Raw genomic sequence first — 17,922 nt, forward strand, 5'->3', positions numbered from 1 at the left:
ATTTATTAATTTATTCATTAATAATTAAGGGGGAAAAGGTGGGGGCATGGTACACCACCAATGTTGTGTCCCAAATCTCATACTCAGGCACTATTATACTCCATGGTGTAGTATAAATATTGAGAGTCATGTGTTCACAATGAAAATTCGAAGAAGAGGAAGAAGAAGAAGTTGACGAAGACGACTAAGACTACTACTAAGACAGTAACAAAACCATTAGTGTTCCATTAGAGACGACATAAAACTAATAACATTCATACACTTGACACTAGAGAAAATAGTGCATAGTGTAAGTGTAGTATGACATTTGGGACATAGCTATAGTGTGTCTGGGACAAATCTTTAAATGTCTGCCATTTTATAATAAGTGATCTATGATAGACTTGAGTCACATAATGAGAGACTCGACACCCAATCAGCCTACTGAATTTACAAACCACAAACTAGACGATAAAAACATACATCTTCTGACACGCCTTGCGTTCTCCAAGCATGGGGCCCATTTCTCCCATAACAGTCGCTTCCACTTCATACTGGACAATAAGGGCTTTCTCTGTGGGATGGACATCCAGACTTCCTCCCTTGACTTTCCTGAGGAGTAGAAACATGCTGTATTTATACACTGTAGCTGTATACACTCATTAGCAAGAATCATCAGGTACAATAACATAAAAGGAAGTTTGTATAGAATTACTGATGCTGGTGGGCTCAATGAGGAAGGCTGTGCAGTAAGGAAAAGAGACCCGCATACGGGTAAACAGATTTAATTGGATTTGAAACCTGTTACTGTTTACCATCAATATTCAATATGAAGTCCAAAGAGCTGTCACTGCCCATGAAACAAGAGAGAGAGAGAGAGAGAGAGAGAGAGAGAGAGAGAGAGATTTGGTACATTCTTCAGAATAAAGAAGGCAACACTCAGCAACACCAATACACCTGAAAAACAACCGTGGTAGCTGACAGAAGCATCGTTTCCCTGATGAAGGACAACCTTCAAGACATCTCTGTGCCGAAGTCAACAATCAAGAGAAGATCTCACCAGAGTCATATACAGTGTTTACTACAAGACATAAACCAGCGAATAGCCTCAAAATCAGGAAGACCAGATTAGATTTAAGTTCTGGATGAACATCCGATGGCCAGATGAGACTAAGATCATCCTGCACCACATTGAAGGGAAGACAAGAGCACGGAGAAGGGAAGGATGCGCTCATGGTCAGAAGAAAGCCACCTCATATGAATCAGATGCATGGCTGCCAATGGACCTGCTTCCTGGTATTGATTAATGATCTGATTGGTGATAAAAGCGGCAGGATGAATTGTGAAGTGTTGATACACTTCACAATTCATCCTGCCGCTTTTATGTTGTAATGATCTGTAATAGCTGTAATGATCCGCTCACATCCAGAGAAGCGAAACATCGAGCTGGATTTCAATTACTGAAGATAAAACTGAAGGCAAAAAAGCCAGATGAATGAGCAGGAGGTGAAGAGAGCTGCATTAGAGACCTGGATGAACATCAGCAGGGTGGAAACTCAGTGTCTGATGATGATGATGATGATGGTGTGTGTGTGTGTGTGAGTGTGTTTCAGACCTCGGGCAATTCCCTCGAATTCCCCTCTATTTTGTTGTGCTCCTATTCATTATTTATCATACAGCTGTGCCACACAGATAAAATAAATCAATCGGTGTCCGAATATTTATGGACCTGACTGCACCTGATCTGATATGCATGCTTGTTCATTTAATAATTTTCAAACACACATACAGAACATCTATATTTGAATCAATACCCTCTCGATACAACACATTAACTGTTTATATAGATCAGATGTCGGATGTTTTTGTTTACATTGTTTACACACACAGCTGACGGATGTCTTTATAAAGCCCAATGAAAACAACATCCTTTAGCATGCAAGGCTAAATAAGCTAACCGAATCAAACACAGACAAGACAGCGCGCGTGCACACTCACCTCTTTAAATATCTTACGTCATCTGCCTGCATTCTGCCTTCTTTTAACAGGCTATAATTGTTTTATTTGCTTTACTGCTTTATACGCCGCTGTAACCAATGTTTACGTATGTGTTGCTAGGGTGTGTATCGTCCATCAGTTTCCCATCATGCAGCACGGTCTGCTCGGCCACACGGTTTCATCGCCATCTGCAGGTGTGGAGACGGCGGCAATGTTCAGAGCTGCGGTCAGGGCTGTGTGTGTGTGTGTGTGTGTGTGTGTGTGTGTGTGTGTGTGTGTGCAGTTAGCTAAACAATGTTCACTGATTCAACATTGATCTAAAAGTGGTCAAACTGGGAGACTTCCATCTTATGAACTGTACAAACCCTCACAGAATGTGTAATGGTTTTAATGGTTATATTGGGAATTGTATATTGTTTTAATCGAAAATATAATGGATCCCTGTGGGTCTCTACTGGGAATCTGTTGCCTTCCACTGGTGGTATGTTCCATTAGTGGATTCCATTAAGTACCAATAGAACCCCTTTGGCAACTTGTAGATCACATGTTGGTACACGATATTGCCAAAAGTTTTGGGACACCCCACCAAATCATTGAATTCAGGTGTTGTTTTTCAGGGGTTGGACTCGGACCCTTAGTTCCAGTGAAAGGAACTCTTAATGCTTCAGTGTACCAAGACATTTTGGACAATTTCATGCTCTTTGTGTGAACAGTTTTGGGATGACCTCTTCCTGTTCCAACATGACTGCACACCAGTGACCAAATCGAGGTCCATAAAGACATGGATGAGTGAGTTTGGTGTGGAGGAACTTGACTGGCCTGCACAGAGTCCTGACCTCAACCCCATAGAACACCTTTGGGATGAATTAGAGCGGAGACTGTGAGCCAGACCTTCTCGTCCAACATCAGTGCCTGACCTCACAAATGCGCTTCTAGAGGAATGGTCAAAAAATTCCCATAAACACACTCCTAAACCTTGTGGAAAAACTTCCCAGAAAATTTGAAGCTATAGCTGCAAAGGGCGGGACAACTCCAGATTACATTAATTTGCATGTAAAGACAGACGTCCCAGTTTTGGCCTGTCTCACAGTCTCCGCTCTAATTCATCCCAAAGATGTTCTATCGAGTTGAGGTCAGGACTCTGTGCAGGCCAGTCAAGTTACTCCACTTTTGGCAATATAGTGTATGTACTGGACCATTAAGACATCATTAAGTATCTGGATTCCAGTAAGTTTCGGTAATGGTGTTTATGGTTTGAGGATAATGATTTAATGATGTGTGATATGTGAATATGACCCAAAAATCATAAATAACTGTTAAAAGCTGTTTTAATAGTAAACAGCTGATTTGCACCAAGACCTAAGCAAAACAAAAAAGAGAGAATTTATTGAGGTGACTATGAAAACAGATCCTTGACCATCACACCCATATATGATTCTTCCCCAAACTGATATCACTATATTACAATTCATCTTCACTGGAACTAAGAGACTCGAACCCTGTTCCAGCATGATGATGCCCCCGTACACAAATAGTGTGATAGGGTGATGGTCAGGAAGGGGTGCACAAACTTTTGACCATATATGTGCAAAACAGCCAAAATTGTGTTGATTGGAAATGAGTTGAGTTTAAATAAAGTGTCTAAAGGATCATTTATTCATTCACATAAAAACACAAAGTAGGTTTTAGTCATGGCTCCAGGTTTCCCATCTAACATTACAACTTCTTTAAGCCTAAAATTATTGGTGAACTTCATGGCTCATGGTTTCTCTTCTCAGACCCAACAAATGTGAAGCCTGTAATTTGTCACAGTTACTACATACTACACCAGGCATCTCATTTCCCAGGCAGATCCCTCTGTTCTAGACCTTTCTTTGGTTGCACTAGTTATTCCATCAGTATTGAGGCAGAAATCTTTAAACACCATGGTACCACAAAATACATTCGAACAAGAGGAGAAAAAGAAAGGGAAAAAAGGGAAATTGTTATGCTAGGGCTGTCAATGAAGGCCTGAGGTAACCATGGTGTTTGTTCTGCTCTGATCATCTTGCTGAAAGAGTGTAGATGTGAGAATTGTTTACTAATTGAGAATCAATCCACAGCATGGCTTTGGTTGCACTGTATGTTTTCATTTCATCTCTCTCTCTCTCTCTCTCTCTCTCTCTCTCTCTCTCGGGTGAAAGTCACTGATATCTGACACTATATACACATACAAGACAAGAAGGTGATGCTAAAAATGGCCACTAGACAAATTGACTATGCTGAAAGCTCAAATCACCGGCCAGCGTTGGACTGTCATGTGTGACATGCAACAGGCAGTTTTGTCTTTCTTCTTGGCTGATCTTTTCCACTACTGCATGTTACTTCAACATCAGATCTGATGCATGTGACCTGTTAATCCACAGCACTTTTCCACACCCTGGGGAGAAAAATGTGTCCAAGCTGCAGAGACACAAATAGCAACATCTTCAAAACCTGTATATACTGGAAGAAAGTAGAGAGAGAGAACGAGAGCGATAGAGAGAGAGAGGTGTTTTAAACTCGCAGGCTATTGGACTCTGATTTGACCTCCGTGATGGACTTCAGGAGGACGCATGAAGCTTTCCGGGAACGCTGGGAGAAGACGGATGACAAAATGTGCAAAAACAGCATGTCCTTTCACCTGCACAATACGCTCAGGCAGGAGTTTTTCGCCAGCTACCTTTTCATGCTGGAGCAGATACCTCTGGGTAGGTGGCAAGTGTCTCTGCTTTGTATAACTTTTGTACAGGAGTGATAGAAACTGTTGTCTAGATCTTTACTGATTGGAAACCGCACACACAGACATATATATTTTGACATATAAGTGCTATAAAGTAAACAGATTTCTTGATATCAGATCAAGGTAAGCAACCTAAAACAACAGAAGTATTTACTCGAGTTCTTTTCTCCGCTGGATCTCCTTTCCTGTTGCTATTTCTGTTCCCACTCCTCTTTCCTCAAATTTCAGTATCGCTCTGCATTCACAAGGCCAATCGTGTGACTTGCTTCTCAAATATCTTCTTGACCACTGACCTGCTCGTGTAGTGTCTGACAGGAAGCTTCTCTCTTCTTGGTACTTGGTGATTCTTCTTCAACACTTTTGATCAATCCATTACTTCCTGTCACGTGTCGACTGTGGTTTGAGGTGTTCGGTATCTCTGTAGCACAGCAGTGTGAGAAGGTGTTGATTAATTTTCCAGAACTGTGTGATCCTGACAATAAATCCAGGTGCCATGGTTATTTTAATCATTTACTGTGTGCTTTATAAAATAAAAAATATTTGGTCACACCGTACTACTTATAATGATGCACCAGAAGCTATTGAGCACTTAATTTTCTATTTTTTGGAGGGAAGATGAACATTTAGATTTACAGTATTTTAGATTTAAGATTCAATTCAAGTACATATTAAGCAAGTTTTTATCGTTCACTCACCAAACACTAGGTCATTATCTGATGGTTATCCTGTTAGTAATGGTTTTTGGAGGTTAGTGAAGGAAAAACAGTTTACAAAATATACTTTCAGTTTAGTTTTTAGGTCACTGAAATCACACAATGGCTCTGAAAAAGCTTAGTGTCATTGAAATCACTGTTATAAAGAACTGCAGAATATTCTATAAAACAGATGAAGAGTCACATCTGCTTTCTCATTAGGTCCAATAATTCATCTTTACGGCATGTGGAAGTGTAAACAGCAGTGAAAAACCTTCACACCCGATACACTTGACCTTGAAACTCATACACTTGACCTTGATGCTCATGCATCCGGTGAATTTACACCCTCCTCTGCTCACACTGTAGACAGGCCACTGATGCAGTTTAAACAGATTAAAATGATTTTTTCTGTGCAAGACATTTTTACCTTCCAGTGTAGACACTTTGTTTTACAGAAGTGACGATGTAATAACAGTTGTTATAACACATCCCAGAAGAGTAAACAACAAAGGACAAAATGCATGTTGTGTTTTTATTTAATAAAATTGTGATCACTGAAAAATTCCTGTGTTATAAGAGGAATAATAACTTTGCTGTTAGTGGAAAATCAGTTTGGGATGGTAACATCACATTATAGTGCTTTTAACACTTGAAATAGTTCCTCTGAGTGATTGTAAACTCTGGGTGAGCCCTGGGTTATTTTGTTTGACCTGGGGTTAACAATTAATCCTGACTTTTCATAATCTGATGTTTTACACTGTACATTCCTAAAACCCCGGCTTAATGATCTAACTTGCATATTTGCAGCATCAGCATCCATGATTGGCTAAACACAGTATGCATAATGCACAGCATTTAATAACGTAATGTAAACCCCTTATGTCTGTTTTAAGCCTGATGCACAAAGGCAAAAAAAACAAAAACAAGAAGTCAAAACTTCACCTTGTTATAACATGTGACTTGATAATACAGTGGCCTGATTTGTTCCTCTGCAGTGAAACTTTATGCGGTGACCTGTGAGTACATCATGGGAGAGAAGCAGTTCTACTACAGGGCCCAGAATTTTTATAAAAACGTCCCGGCATCAGAGGAGGGCATGATGGGAAGTTTTGTGGAGATCTCAGAGGTGGACCTTGAGGGCTCCAGACAGTTCCTGAAGAAGTTTGTGGTATGACATTTTAACACTCCTTACAGCAATATTATATAGATATTCATTTATTTACAGCGACTCTGTAATACACATGGATACATGTAGGTCGGTCCAGTGGCTATATAAAGTCTAGACACCCCTATGAAAGTGGTAGATTTTTGTGACGTAAAAACGAAACCAAAAAGAAACTAATGTTTATCCTACAATAACCTGGCTGTTTAAGTCTACCACAGTCTTTTATAATGGGACATGAGACTGTACACAGAATGAACCAATCTTATATTCAAAAGTTATCATCAATAACGTGATTCTGATCAACTCCAAATAAAGATCAGTTGCTTCTGTAGGAGTTTCTTCACATCTTCTTGTTATCTTCTAAAGCCCTGTCACTAATGCTCACTGTCGCTCACATCACAAGTAAGCGTCAGCTCTCATTAGAAATGAATGAGCTTTGTTGCTGTGAGTCGCTGTATGTGTGAACATAGTATAAGATGAACCTCTGTATGCCTTCATACATCATTAACACAATTATCCGGTCAGTCAGTCATATGAGAACAACCAAAACTGGACAAATGAAGACCTGAAAAATAGCTGATGATCTTGGTCTAATCTTCTTCTGCCCGGTTTCACTGAGTCTGTGCTTCAGATTAAAGATCAGATCAGTCTGATGTGGGCTTCTGCAGTTGTATTAGGTTGGAGGTGTTTTGTGCTTTTCTTTGAGATGCTTTTGTGGTTCTCTTGTCAACAAATACTTTCGGTTTATTCACTGGATGCTTTTTGTTTTTGTTTTTTCCAGCAGTTTCCTTAAATACTCAAAGCAAAAAAAAAAAAAAAAAAACATGCCCTGGTCACTGAGATCAGATTTTTCTCCATTCTGATGTCTGATGTGAAACTTTAGTGACCTGAACCTGTATGATTTTATGCATTCCACTGCTACCACCGCATGATTGGTTGATTGGATACGGGTGTTCCTATTAAAGTGGCCAGTGAGTGTATGTATCAAGGTCAGAACAGATTTAATTTCCTTGCTTTTAGCCGGGCAAATCAGGATGATTTTAGAGTAGAATTTGTTGTAAATTAATCTACTGTACAGATCCATGACACAGTCTGACTATTAAATGAAACTGAGGACTGAATCAGTCCTGAATCAGCATGTCTCCGGAAAAATATCGATGGTTAAAGAATAACTAACTACCTAGAGTTGTACCTGTTTATTTGATGTAATCACGTTAGGGACCAGGGAAGGCCGATACCAAGCGAGCCCTTGATTGCGGCTGTGGGATTGGCCGCGTGTCCAAAGGGGTCCTGTTTCCTGTATTTGAAAGCATGGAGATGCTGGACATGATGGAGGACTTCATTCTCCATGCCCATGAGTGTTACTTGGGGGACTACGCTGACCGCGTGGAGACCTACTACCTCGACAACCTACAGGATTTCACGCCTCCACTCGATAGATATGATGTCATCTGGATGCAGTGGGTAGCTTGTGAGTGTGTGTCTGATTACACTGTGTGTGTGTTTGTGTGTGTGTGTGTGTCTGTGTGTGTGTGTGTGTGTGTGTGGTGCTACATACTGCCTGGATGGTTTCCCACTTTTGTTGTTTTTTTCCTGCTATTAATCATGTAGAATAAATAGCTTAAAACAGCTATGATAAAAGTAATGTTGAAATGAATTAGATTTGCAGCTGAATGCGAAAGTTGGAATATGAAAAAAATGACGAAGAAAAAAATAGAAAGAATAGCAAAACATTTCATTTAATCATTTAAACCTTCATATCTGAAAAACACAGTCCTACCACATCTCATTTACATGTAGCCACACCCACAAAACACCATACAAGGTCATGAGCCCGGAGAGCTGAGAGCGCAAAATGAACAATGAGAGTAAAAGCTGTAATATAGAATTAAAGGTTATTTTAATTCACTTCTGTGCCATCATCTGAGGTGCTGGTTTACTTTTTACAGCTCTGCACAGACAGTGCCACACTCCCACAATTAGTTTATATCTTCCTTGGGGATCTACAGTATATAGAACCCTGAGACTCTGTACTTTACAATAGAACCTTTTATGTTCTATGTAGAAACCTTAAAGAGCAATGAAGCTTCTCTATTTAAACCTTTAATAATTCAAAGAATCAGTGAGGTGAAGTTACTTTTTGGAGTTTTATCACTGGATTAAAACTGTGAGATGTTTTGGAATCATGTGTTATCAAATATTTAAAAAATTATAATTTATAAAATTTATAAAAAATAATCAAATATTTTAGAAAAGATATTTAATAAAGATAAGGATCAAATATTTGATTAAGTATGTGGAATAATTCGAAATGAATGGATATAAACAGTTCAGTATGAGGGAGAAGTTCAAGTTAAAGTAGAAGAACTACAGACCAGTTTTCATAACACAGTGAGTGCTGTAATTTTAAAATAATTTTATATTCAGTTTGAATTTGCTGGAGTTGTCTAAATTTGTAAACAACAACAATAGTAATACTAATAATAATAAATTCTAAACTAAAATTATTATTATTATTATTATTATTATTATTATTATTATTATTATTAATAATAATAATAATAATAATAATAATAAATTCTAAACTAAATAAAAATATTGATTTTTAAAAATAAATAATAATAATAATAATAATAACAATAATAAATTCTAAATTAAATAAAATATATTGTTTATTAAAAATAATTAATAAATAAATAAATAAATAAATAAATAAATAAATAAATAAATAAATAAATAAAAAATGATTCTAAAAGAAACTGTCTAACCCCATTAGCTTCTTTTTAATGAATTCTTTGAATGAAACACAATTTCATACAAAGAACTGTTTATATAAAGCAAGTGAAAGAACCATTTTAGGCTCTATATAGAACCATTGTTTTGTGTGTTTTTGATAGAGAGTCCACAGTAAATTCTGCTTTGAGACAATGCCCATTGTTAGAAGCACTACACAAATAAATTGAACTGAAATTGAATTAAATTCAAGATAAAAAAGTGAAGTAATCTGTGCAAATTGTATGGATTGAATTTATATTACACCCAGGAGCAGGAGTAGGATATAAATGATTTTGCAAATTACAGGATTTTTATGAACACCATATTTCTTATGTTAATGCTCACATGAACAATATCTGAATAAATCCAGCCAGGCCTATTGTGGGTGACTGGTGTTTATTGTATGTGAATTTTCATGTGTGAACTATGTAAATTCTGAGCTGTTCTTCAAAACTCCTCATTCACGAACTCTCCTATGGCCAGGTCACCTGACAGATAAAGATCTCCTGGAGTTCCTGAGGCGAGCAAAAGAGAGCCTGAGACCCAACGGGGTCATCATTATAAAGGATAACATGGCACGGCAGGGCTGCAGACTGGACCCTGTAGACAGCAGCCTGATCCGTCATCTGGACATCATGAAGAGCATTATCCTGAAGGCTGGCCTCTCCATCCTGGACGTGCAGAAGCAGGAGGGTTTCCCTGAAATCATTGTGCCGGTGTGGATGATCGCTATGCAGTGACATGGCAGTGTGTCGGTATTTCAGGGAAAACACTGCAGGGTTTTGATAGTTTTCAGTAATCAGTATCTGTGGACTTTCACATGAAAGTTTTATTTTTAAATGAGTTTTGTGTGAATTGCTCTTAATTAGCGAAACCTTATACCTGTATATGAGACATCAAACATCGGGTCATCTGATGACCCTATAAATTATTTAATTCCATTTATTATAATTACAGACACAGTCATTTCTATTCAATCATTTTAATTCAACTCAGCAAACCCGATAAGACGTCCATTTCGCTCCAAAGCAGTTAACATTCCTGTGTGAGTAAACTGTGAATATGGAAACAAACCAGTTTCAGCCTGAGATGTCGTTAATAAATGCTGAAGGCTGTCTTGGCCATTTTCTTTCCCATGTCTATTTAGGATGCAATATTTCTAAACCCTTGTCACAGTGAATAACCCATTATCTATCACTGAAAATATGCTTCATTTAAAAGAAATGATTAAATCAATAAACAATGGCAGACTCGTAATAGATGAGTTTAAAATATTCAGAATGATGTCACTTTATTTACTGCAGACTGTCTCGTGGTCAGTATGTGTTCATTAGTTACAGGTCATACTGAAATATTTGTTCATTTATCAAAACACTAGAAGAAACTTCTTGCTTGGTTTTGTTTGGATTTGTTGTAAATTATAAATGTTTCTCTATTTTAATTAAAATAGTGTGTTTCTACCCTGATGTGTCATTTTAATTGCTAAATTAGTTTAAATATGTTTTATTATATATTTCACAGGTCAGCAGGTTTGTCTCACACCTCCAGGGTTGGGGTTTGATTCCCCATCTCCTCCTTGTGTCCATGTTCTCATGTGTTGACACTCTGTCCACTATGTTCCTTGGTGACTCCGTGTGGAATAAATGCTACAGAAAATGATATATTTTATAATATATTATATTACAATCTTGTCAAAATAAGATACCAAGCCCAAATAACAAGTGCAATGACTTATTATGTTAAAAAATAATGAAATAATGAAAGTCAAAATAAATCACACTAATGACAGCAACTGAAAAAAAGAAAATCACACCTTGTGGTTCAGGGCTTCTGAATGTTTGAGATGTAGATGTATGTGTAACAAATAATAATTATTTTGTATAATTATGACAGAATTATTTCATACAAACACCACCACCATACTAATACTACTTATAATAATAATAATAATAATAATAATAATAATTATTATTATTATTATTATTATTATTATTATTATTATAATTATACATTTATATTATAATTATATATTATTATTATTGTTATTATTATTATTATTATTTTTATTTTTTTTTTCATTTTTTATGAGAATGTCTTGCTTTCCATCCAAGTCAAGAACAAAACACAGCTAAATAAATGATTTGTTTAAAAGAACATATAAAATAAAATTTTAACTAGAAAAAAAACATGACAGAAAATAACAACCACAAATGCAACATTTATTGCTCTTGACCCCAAGGTTGTCATTTGTTCTACTAATAAAAAAAAAAAACTCAAATCCACCCCAAAAGGCCACAGTGATGATCCGAAAGCATTCAGTTGTTGTTTCCCAAGCCATGGCAAAGACCACAGTGTTTAGGTAAATGACTCTCAGATGGCTTCTTTAATGTGGAGGAGGATTCGTGTGGAATTGTTCATGCTCTCCACAGAGAGGCTCCATTGTATATCTGCTTTGGAGCTTGTCCAGTGCTGTCAGTTCTCATCTGCATAAAGAGCATCACGGCGTCGCCTCTAATGTTTTGGCGCAAGTCAAAAACCTCCAAAGGTTCCTCCTTCCTATGAATGGATGGTCTGTGGAGAACGTTTTTTTTTTTTTTTTTCAAAGCTGAGCCTTCACGGCATGACATGTAGTCGGATGTCTAGATGCTGTTCGGTTCCGCTGTGCGTGAACGAAGCTATTTCTCTTCTAATTCCTCACACACACATTACACATACACACACACACGAGGCTTTCTGAGAAAAATCTTTTTCATCTCACAACATCCTTAAGCCTTAAGCAGGGTTCCTCCTGGATAATATATGAAGAAACAGCTGCCACATATTCAGAAACGGTTAGCGTGCCTGGCAATCTGTCCTCTCAGCTCTAATCTAACTCAATTTTGGAGCTGGCAGCCTGGCAGCTATTAAGAGGAGCACCATTAATAAATCCAGTCATATTAGCGGTGAATCGGGCTCAAGTCCAGGTAAAGAGTCTAATCGAATATTAACAGCACACGCCTTCCCAACTTTTCCAGAATTCCACACGCCAGGTCACGTGAAAAGACACGAACCGTGTGGAGCTGAGGATAAAAGGTATACTAACTTTAAATATAAGCTCATTGAATTTATTTAATGGGTTATTAATGTGCATTAATGGGTTCCATGTGACTGGATTGAGTAACATTAACACACTTAGTTTTAATACATCCAGCATGATTTAATGAGGTATTTTCTGAATAAAGTCAGACACCTGAGCTGAGACTCAAACTCTGGTGTTTTACAACAGACAAATTACTCTCTCTACATCCTTCAGTCTAGTTATTAAAAACTAGTATTAATAAAATAAAACTTATACGTAAATTAAGTTTAGTTTACACAACAAAATCACATTAATATATTAATAAATAAAAAACCTTACTAAAAAATACTACAGATATTATTAAACTATCTAAACTAATAATTTTTCTTAAATCAGACTATCATTTTTTTCAGGTATTATAGTCTTGTACTATTGGCAGAAAATCTGCTACTTTTAAGCATTTATTTAAAAAAAATAAAAAATAAAATAAAATAAAGCAAAATGATGTTTCAATACAAAGAGAAAGAAAAGCTTGAAATTATTTAATTTAAATGAGATTTTTATTTAATCTAATTCAATTAGATGAATAAAAACATAAATAATTATTATTATTATAAATTATTATTAGGGATAAAATAGGGATAAAATAATTTAATAATTGAATTTAATTATTTTTTTCTCCCCTTTCTCTGTTTCTCTACTTTTGTAAAGCTGCTTTGAGACTATGTCCATTGTAAAAAGGCGCTATACAAATAAATAAATTGAAATTAAATAAATTAAAAATATCTAAGAATAGGTTTAATAATCATATATTTGTTGAACTTGAAAACAAAGTGAAGTTTAATTTGTTAAACACTAGATGATTCAGATTATATTTTTAAATCACTAATTTAGATGAAATTTAATTCATGTGAAATCTGTAAAGATTCTAGAAATTGTGCAGGAGATGAAAGTTGTTCCAGTGTTGGAGTAAATTGTACCCATTTGATCAAGGTGCAAGTGTAAATATATTCTCAGAACATAGATATCAGGCTCTACCATCTCTTAAGACCCTAAAAAATGATGTTGTGCTCAGTTATACACCAAACTGGACCTTAAGGACAAAAGTTTTAGCTGAAATGAAGGTTAAAGAGAAACTGCAAAACTAACTTGAATGACTTTATTTCAATTCAATTCGATTGCATTTGTTTAGCAATTTTAATAATTGTTACAAAGCAGCTTAATGGAAATATATCAATTTTAAGTTTAGAAATTTATTCCTAATGAGTACGTCAGAGGTGACAGTGCTGAGGAAAATCTCCCTGAGATGATATGAGGAAGAAACCTTGAGAGGACCCAGGCTCAAAACTGAACCCATCCTCATCTGACACCAGAGAGTGAGATTATAAATCATTTCCCTTTGAAAACTCTGTTCTATAGACACAAAGTTCAGATTGTGTATGTTTTCAAATGAAGCCTAAATTGTTGAACTGTTCACTGAGGGAGACATACAGCAAGAGCAGAACTGTTTGTATCAGACTGAAGTCCTAAAGCCATCTTCATGGTTTTCTAAGTGGGACCATGCACAGTAATCTCCCATGTCTTTAGGGTGTCCATGTGGTCAGCAGCAGCGAGTGCTTTCCAAATCGGTTAATGTTTCGGACGTGTAAAAATCTTGCCTTGACTCAATAGAAAACAAATTTGGTAAATTTATGTAGACAGCAGTGTTTATAATAATAATAATAATAATAATAATAATAATAATAATAATAATAATAATAATAATAATTATTATTATTATTATTATTATTATTATTATTATTATTATTGTTTTATTATTATTATTTATTTATTTATTTATTCATTCATTCATTTATTTTATTTTATTTGCTGTGCTACAATTTCAGGATATTAGAATGGGATTGTAAAATGATTCTCCTCAGAAATAAAATTAGAAATAAAAAAAAAAAGTATTTAGCCATTCCTAGGTCTGATCTGATCTGATCTGCTGCTTTAATTGTAAGACTTTCTGAAATATTTATTGAGCAAGCCTACAATTGGACGCAGGTGGATTTAAAACGAACGTATTTATTAAATATATTTCGTATGACTGCACAAGAAAATGAAACTCTAGTCCTGACTTAGATCGCTTTATTCAACCCTCAATGTTTTAGCGATCTAAATTAGGACCAGTATATTTCATTTTCTCCAGCCCTCACACTAAATATGTTAAATGGTACACCTGTGTTTATTTTAACTCCACGTGTGTCCAATTGTACGCTTGCTCAATAAATATCTGCCTTTTGGGAAGTCTCACCATTAAACCAGCAGATCAGATCAGACCCAGGAACTGCCTGTGAAGCTTCAAGATGAAGTTGTTAGGAGGAAAAAAAAACCTGGAGAAGATTCCTAAAACACCAACAAAGCTTTGAACGTTCTGAGGAGCGCTGTGAAATCCATTAGAGCAAAAATGGTACAACCCAGACAATACCAATATCTGAGCACTCGGGCAAGAAGAGCAGTGGTTAAGAGAAGTGTCCATGAATCCAGCGACTACACTGAAGGGGTTACTGAGCTCACTGGCTGATATAGAAGAACCTGAAGAACATCATGAGCTCTTTACAGGTCTGGCTTCTATGGGAGAGTTACTAGAAGGAAACTTGTTCTGAGGAAGGCCGTGTTGGAAAAGCTTTTGGACAAAAATTTTGTGGTCTGATGAAGATAAAATTGAACATAAAAAAGCAACACCTAGGCAATACTATTCTTACAAATCAAGCACGGTGGTGGTAGCATCGTGCTCTGGGATTTCTTTTCAGCAGAAGTATTTAGAAAGCTAGTCAGAATCACCAGGCCACATGGATGGAGCCAAATAAAAGCAACTGTTGAGAGGAACCTGTTTCAATCAGCCAGACATCTGCATTTAGGGTGAAAATATGTGCTCCAGCAGCACAATGAGACAAAGTACAGGCCAAAAACTACAAAGGAGTGGCTTGAACAAGAAGAAGGTTTGTGTTTTGGAATGGGCGAGTCTTAAATCCAATTGAAAATCTGCGGTATGACCTGAAAATTGCTGTGCACCATCATTCTCCATCTCATTTGGCAGCGTTGAAGAAACGTTCTATTGAGGAAGAGAAGAAAAATGCCTGAAGAGCTAAATGTGCAAAGCTCAGAGACACGTCTGAGATGACTCAAATCTGTACAATTCACACTGAGGTGGTAAAAGCTGGTCTTTTCATTTTAGATTCAGTGGAACCTCGGCATACGAATTTAATCGGTTCTGGAGACGAGTTCTTAAGGCGAAAATATGTATTATGATATGAATGTTCCCAGAAGAAATAATGTAAATGCAGTTAATCCATTCCAGCCTCCCAAACATATGACCAATATATGAAGTGTATGTAAACTGTATGACTGCTTACAAAGAACTGACCCAAGCCAAGCATTCCATGTCAAGGCTCCTCACAGGAAGTCGTGCCACCAAGCTTGGGCTAAAAATAGAACAGATCACCCACACCACCAATCTGTCCACTGACGCTAACAAGTTTTGAACGGCTCCCGGACATACGTGCAACTTAGCTGGCGTTCAGTTCAGGTTCGTTGGTATGCCGATAATGCTTCATATGCAAATTTCTTGCAAAATTTTTATTCTTAAGGAGAAAATTCGTAAGTGAGGGCATTTGTGTGGCGAGGTTCTTCTATATGTTTTTGAGGTATCTGAGGGCATCTAAATACGTCACATTTCCGGCATTTGGTAGACACCCTTATCCAGAGCGATTTACATTTTTATTTCATTTTATACAACTGAGCGCTGGTGGCTCAGTGGTAGGTTTCTCCCCATCATGTGGAAAGCCCAGGTTCAAGCCCCAGCCGCTGGATGCAGTGCTGGTCCCAAACCCCAGTCGCTGGATGTAGTGCTGGTCCCAAACCCCAGCCACTGGATGCAGTGCTGATCCCAAACCCCAGCCGCTGGATGCAGTGCTGATCCCAAACCCCAGCCGCTGGATGCAGTGCTGATCCCAAACCCCAGCCGCTGGATGCAGTGCTGATCCCAAACCCCAGCCGCTGGATGTAGTGCTGGTCCCAAACCCCAGTCGCTGGATGCAGTGCTGATCCCAAACCCCAGTTGTGTGGACCAGTTGGTCTGCTGTGGTGACCCCTCACAAATGTAGGGAGCAGCTGAAAGATCAACAACAACATACAAATGAGGGTTAAGGGCCTTACTCAGGGGCCCAGCAGTGGTGGCCTTGGTGGACCTGGGATTCAAACTCACAACCTTCTGATCAGTAAGCCGACCACTGAGCTCCCTCGTAGTTTATCGAATTTTATTTCTGTAGGGAATCAATTCAATAGAAGCCGAAAAAAAACCTTCTTGATTCCTTTCATGTTGTACAAGAAAGAGATGGAATCCACAGGGGGGTTGAAGACGTTTTGGTATTCGTGACAGATAACTTCACAGATAATTAGTCTGATTATCAGTGAACAACATTTGTGATGAGATATTTTTAAACTTCTCCTAAAATAAGTGTTCTCCTTTGAACTTGAGAAATCCAGCAGGTTTTTAACATCAGGTTCGGCACTCTGGATTTGATGCAGCTGTTTTTCCTCCTGTGTTGCAGCAGAGCTTCAGTAATAAGCTAATATATAGCTGGAGGTCGTCCTATTCCTGTGCAACTCGATCCTTTCCTGCCAAGGGACAAATCTGGGGGAAGGTTTCTGGGGATATTAAGACATGGACGCTTCACTATAAATGATTCTGAGGGAAAGTCTTGGTGATTTGGAGTTGGCTACTGTGGTCATAAACACACACTGCAGGCTGCCGAGGGAAAGCATTTAACCTTACTCTCCTTGTCAGATGAGTTCTGGGATGTTCCAACAAGAGATACTTCATTTCAGAGTCACTTTTTTTCCAGGTTCTACAGAGAACTATAATTTAGATAAAAAAGATGTTCATGACTGGATCCATTTCCAACAGACCATAACATGTAGCTATGCTATAAAAGGCTCTACTGCAGTATCGACTCAACTTCTGTAGCATTTATACTCTTTAAAAATTTTAAAAATGCCTGAATGTTTTGGAGCATTTCCATAGAAGATATTTCTAGAAGAGTCGTATACACACTGACCAGGCATAACATTATAACCACCAGTCTAACATTGTGTTTGCTGCCAAAACAGCCCTGACCCGTCCTGCACTGTGTATTCTGACACCTTTCTATCAGAACCAGCATTAACGTCTTCAGCAGTTCGGCTCACAGATACATACAAGCATTAAATCAATCAATAAATACGCCTTTTAAATCTCTATAGTTCACCATTTTGAGGAGGAAAATACACGAATCGTCAGATAGCTGGCTGACTTAAAAAATATGAACACGAAGTAAATAAATAAGTAAATAAATAAATAAATAAATAAAACATGACAGAGTTGAATATTTACATTTATATTTATCCCTGAATCCTTAGGAGGAAAAGGGAGCCTCATCCTCATCCGGGAGACATCGAAGAGTGGGAT

General features: G+C 37.3%; 2 protein-coding genes across 2 annotated transcripts in view; one reads left to right on the plus strand and one right to left on the minus strand.

The window, feature by feature from the left end:
* The window catches only part of kifap3a (kinesin-associated protein 3a), a 24,027-nt gene extending 21,874 nt beyond the window's left edge, over window positions 1–2,153 (minus strand). Inside the window, exons 1-2 of the mRNA XM_058379461.1 lie at window positions 1,978–2,153; window positions 463–591 (exon numbers count right to left, since the gene is read on the minus strand). Of these exons, the coding sequence (XP_058235444.1) occupies window positions 463–591; window positions 1,978–2,009 (161 nt within the window). The 5' untranslated portion in view covers window positions 2,010–2,153. The remainder of the gene's footprint in view (window positions 1–462; window positions 592–1,977) is intronic.
* Window positions 2,154–4,341: 2,188 nt separating this feature from the next.
* On the plus strand, window positions 4,342–10,748 carry ntmt2 (N-terminal Xaa-Pro-Lys N-methyltransferase). The gene is made up of 4 exons (XM_058379525.1): window positions 4,342–4,706; window positions 6,429–6,601; window positions 7,817–8,069; window positions 9,857–10,748. The coding sequence occupies exons 1-4, from the start codon at window positions 4,553–4,555 to the stop codon at window positions 10,111–10,113; spliced, it is 837 nt and encodes a 278-aa protein (XP_058235508.1). The 5' UTR covers window positions 4,342–4,552; the 3' UTR covers window positions 10,114–10,748.
* The last annotated feature ends 7,174 nt before the right edge of the window (window positions 10,749–17,922 follow it).

This window comes from Hemibagrus wyckioides, linkage group LG25, assembly GCF_019097595.1.
Source record: "Hemibagrus wyckioides isolate EC202008001 linkage group LG25, SWU_Hwy_1.0, whole genome shotgun sequence".
Classification (NCBI taxonomy): domain Eukaryota; kingdom Metazoa; phylum Chordata; class Actinopteri; order Siluriformes; family Bagridae; genus Hemibagrus; species Hemibagrus wyckioides.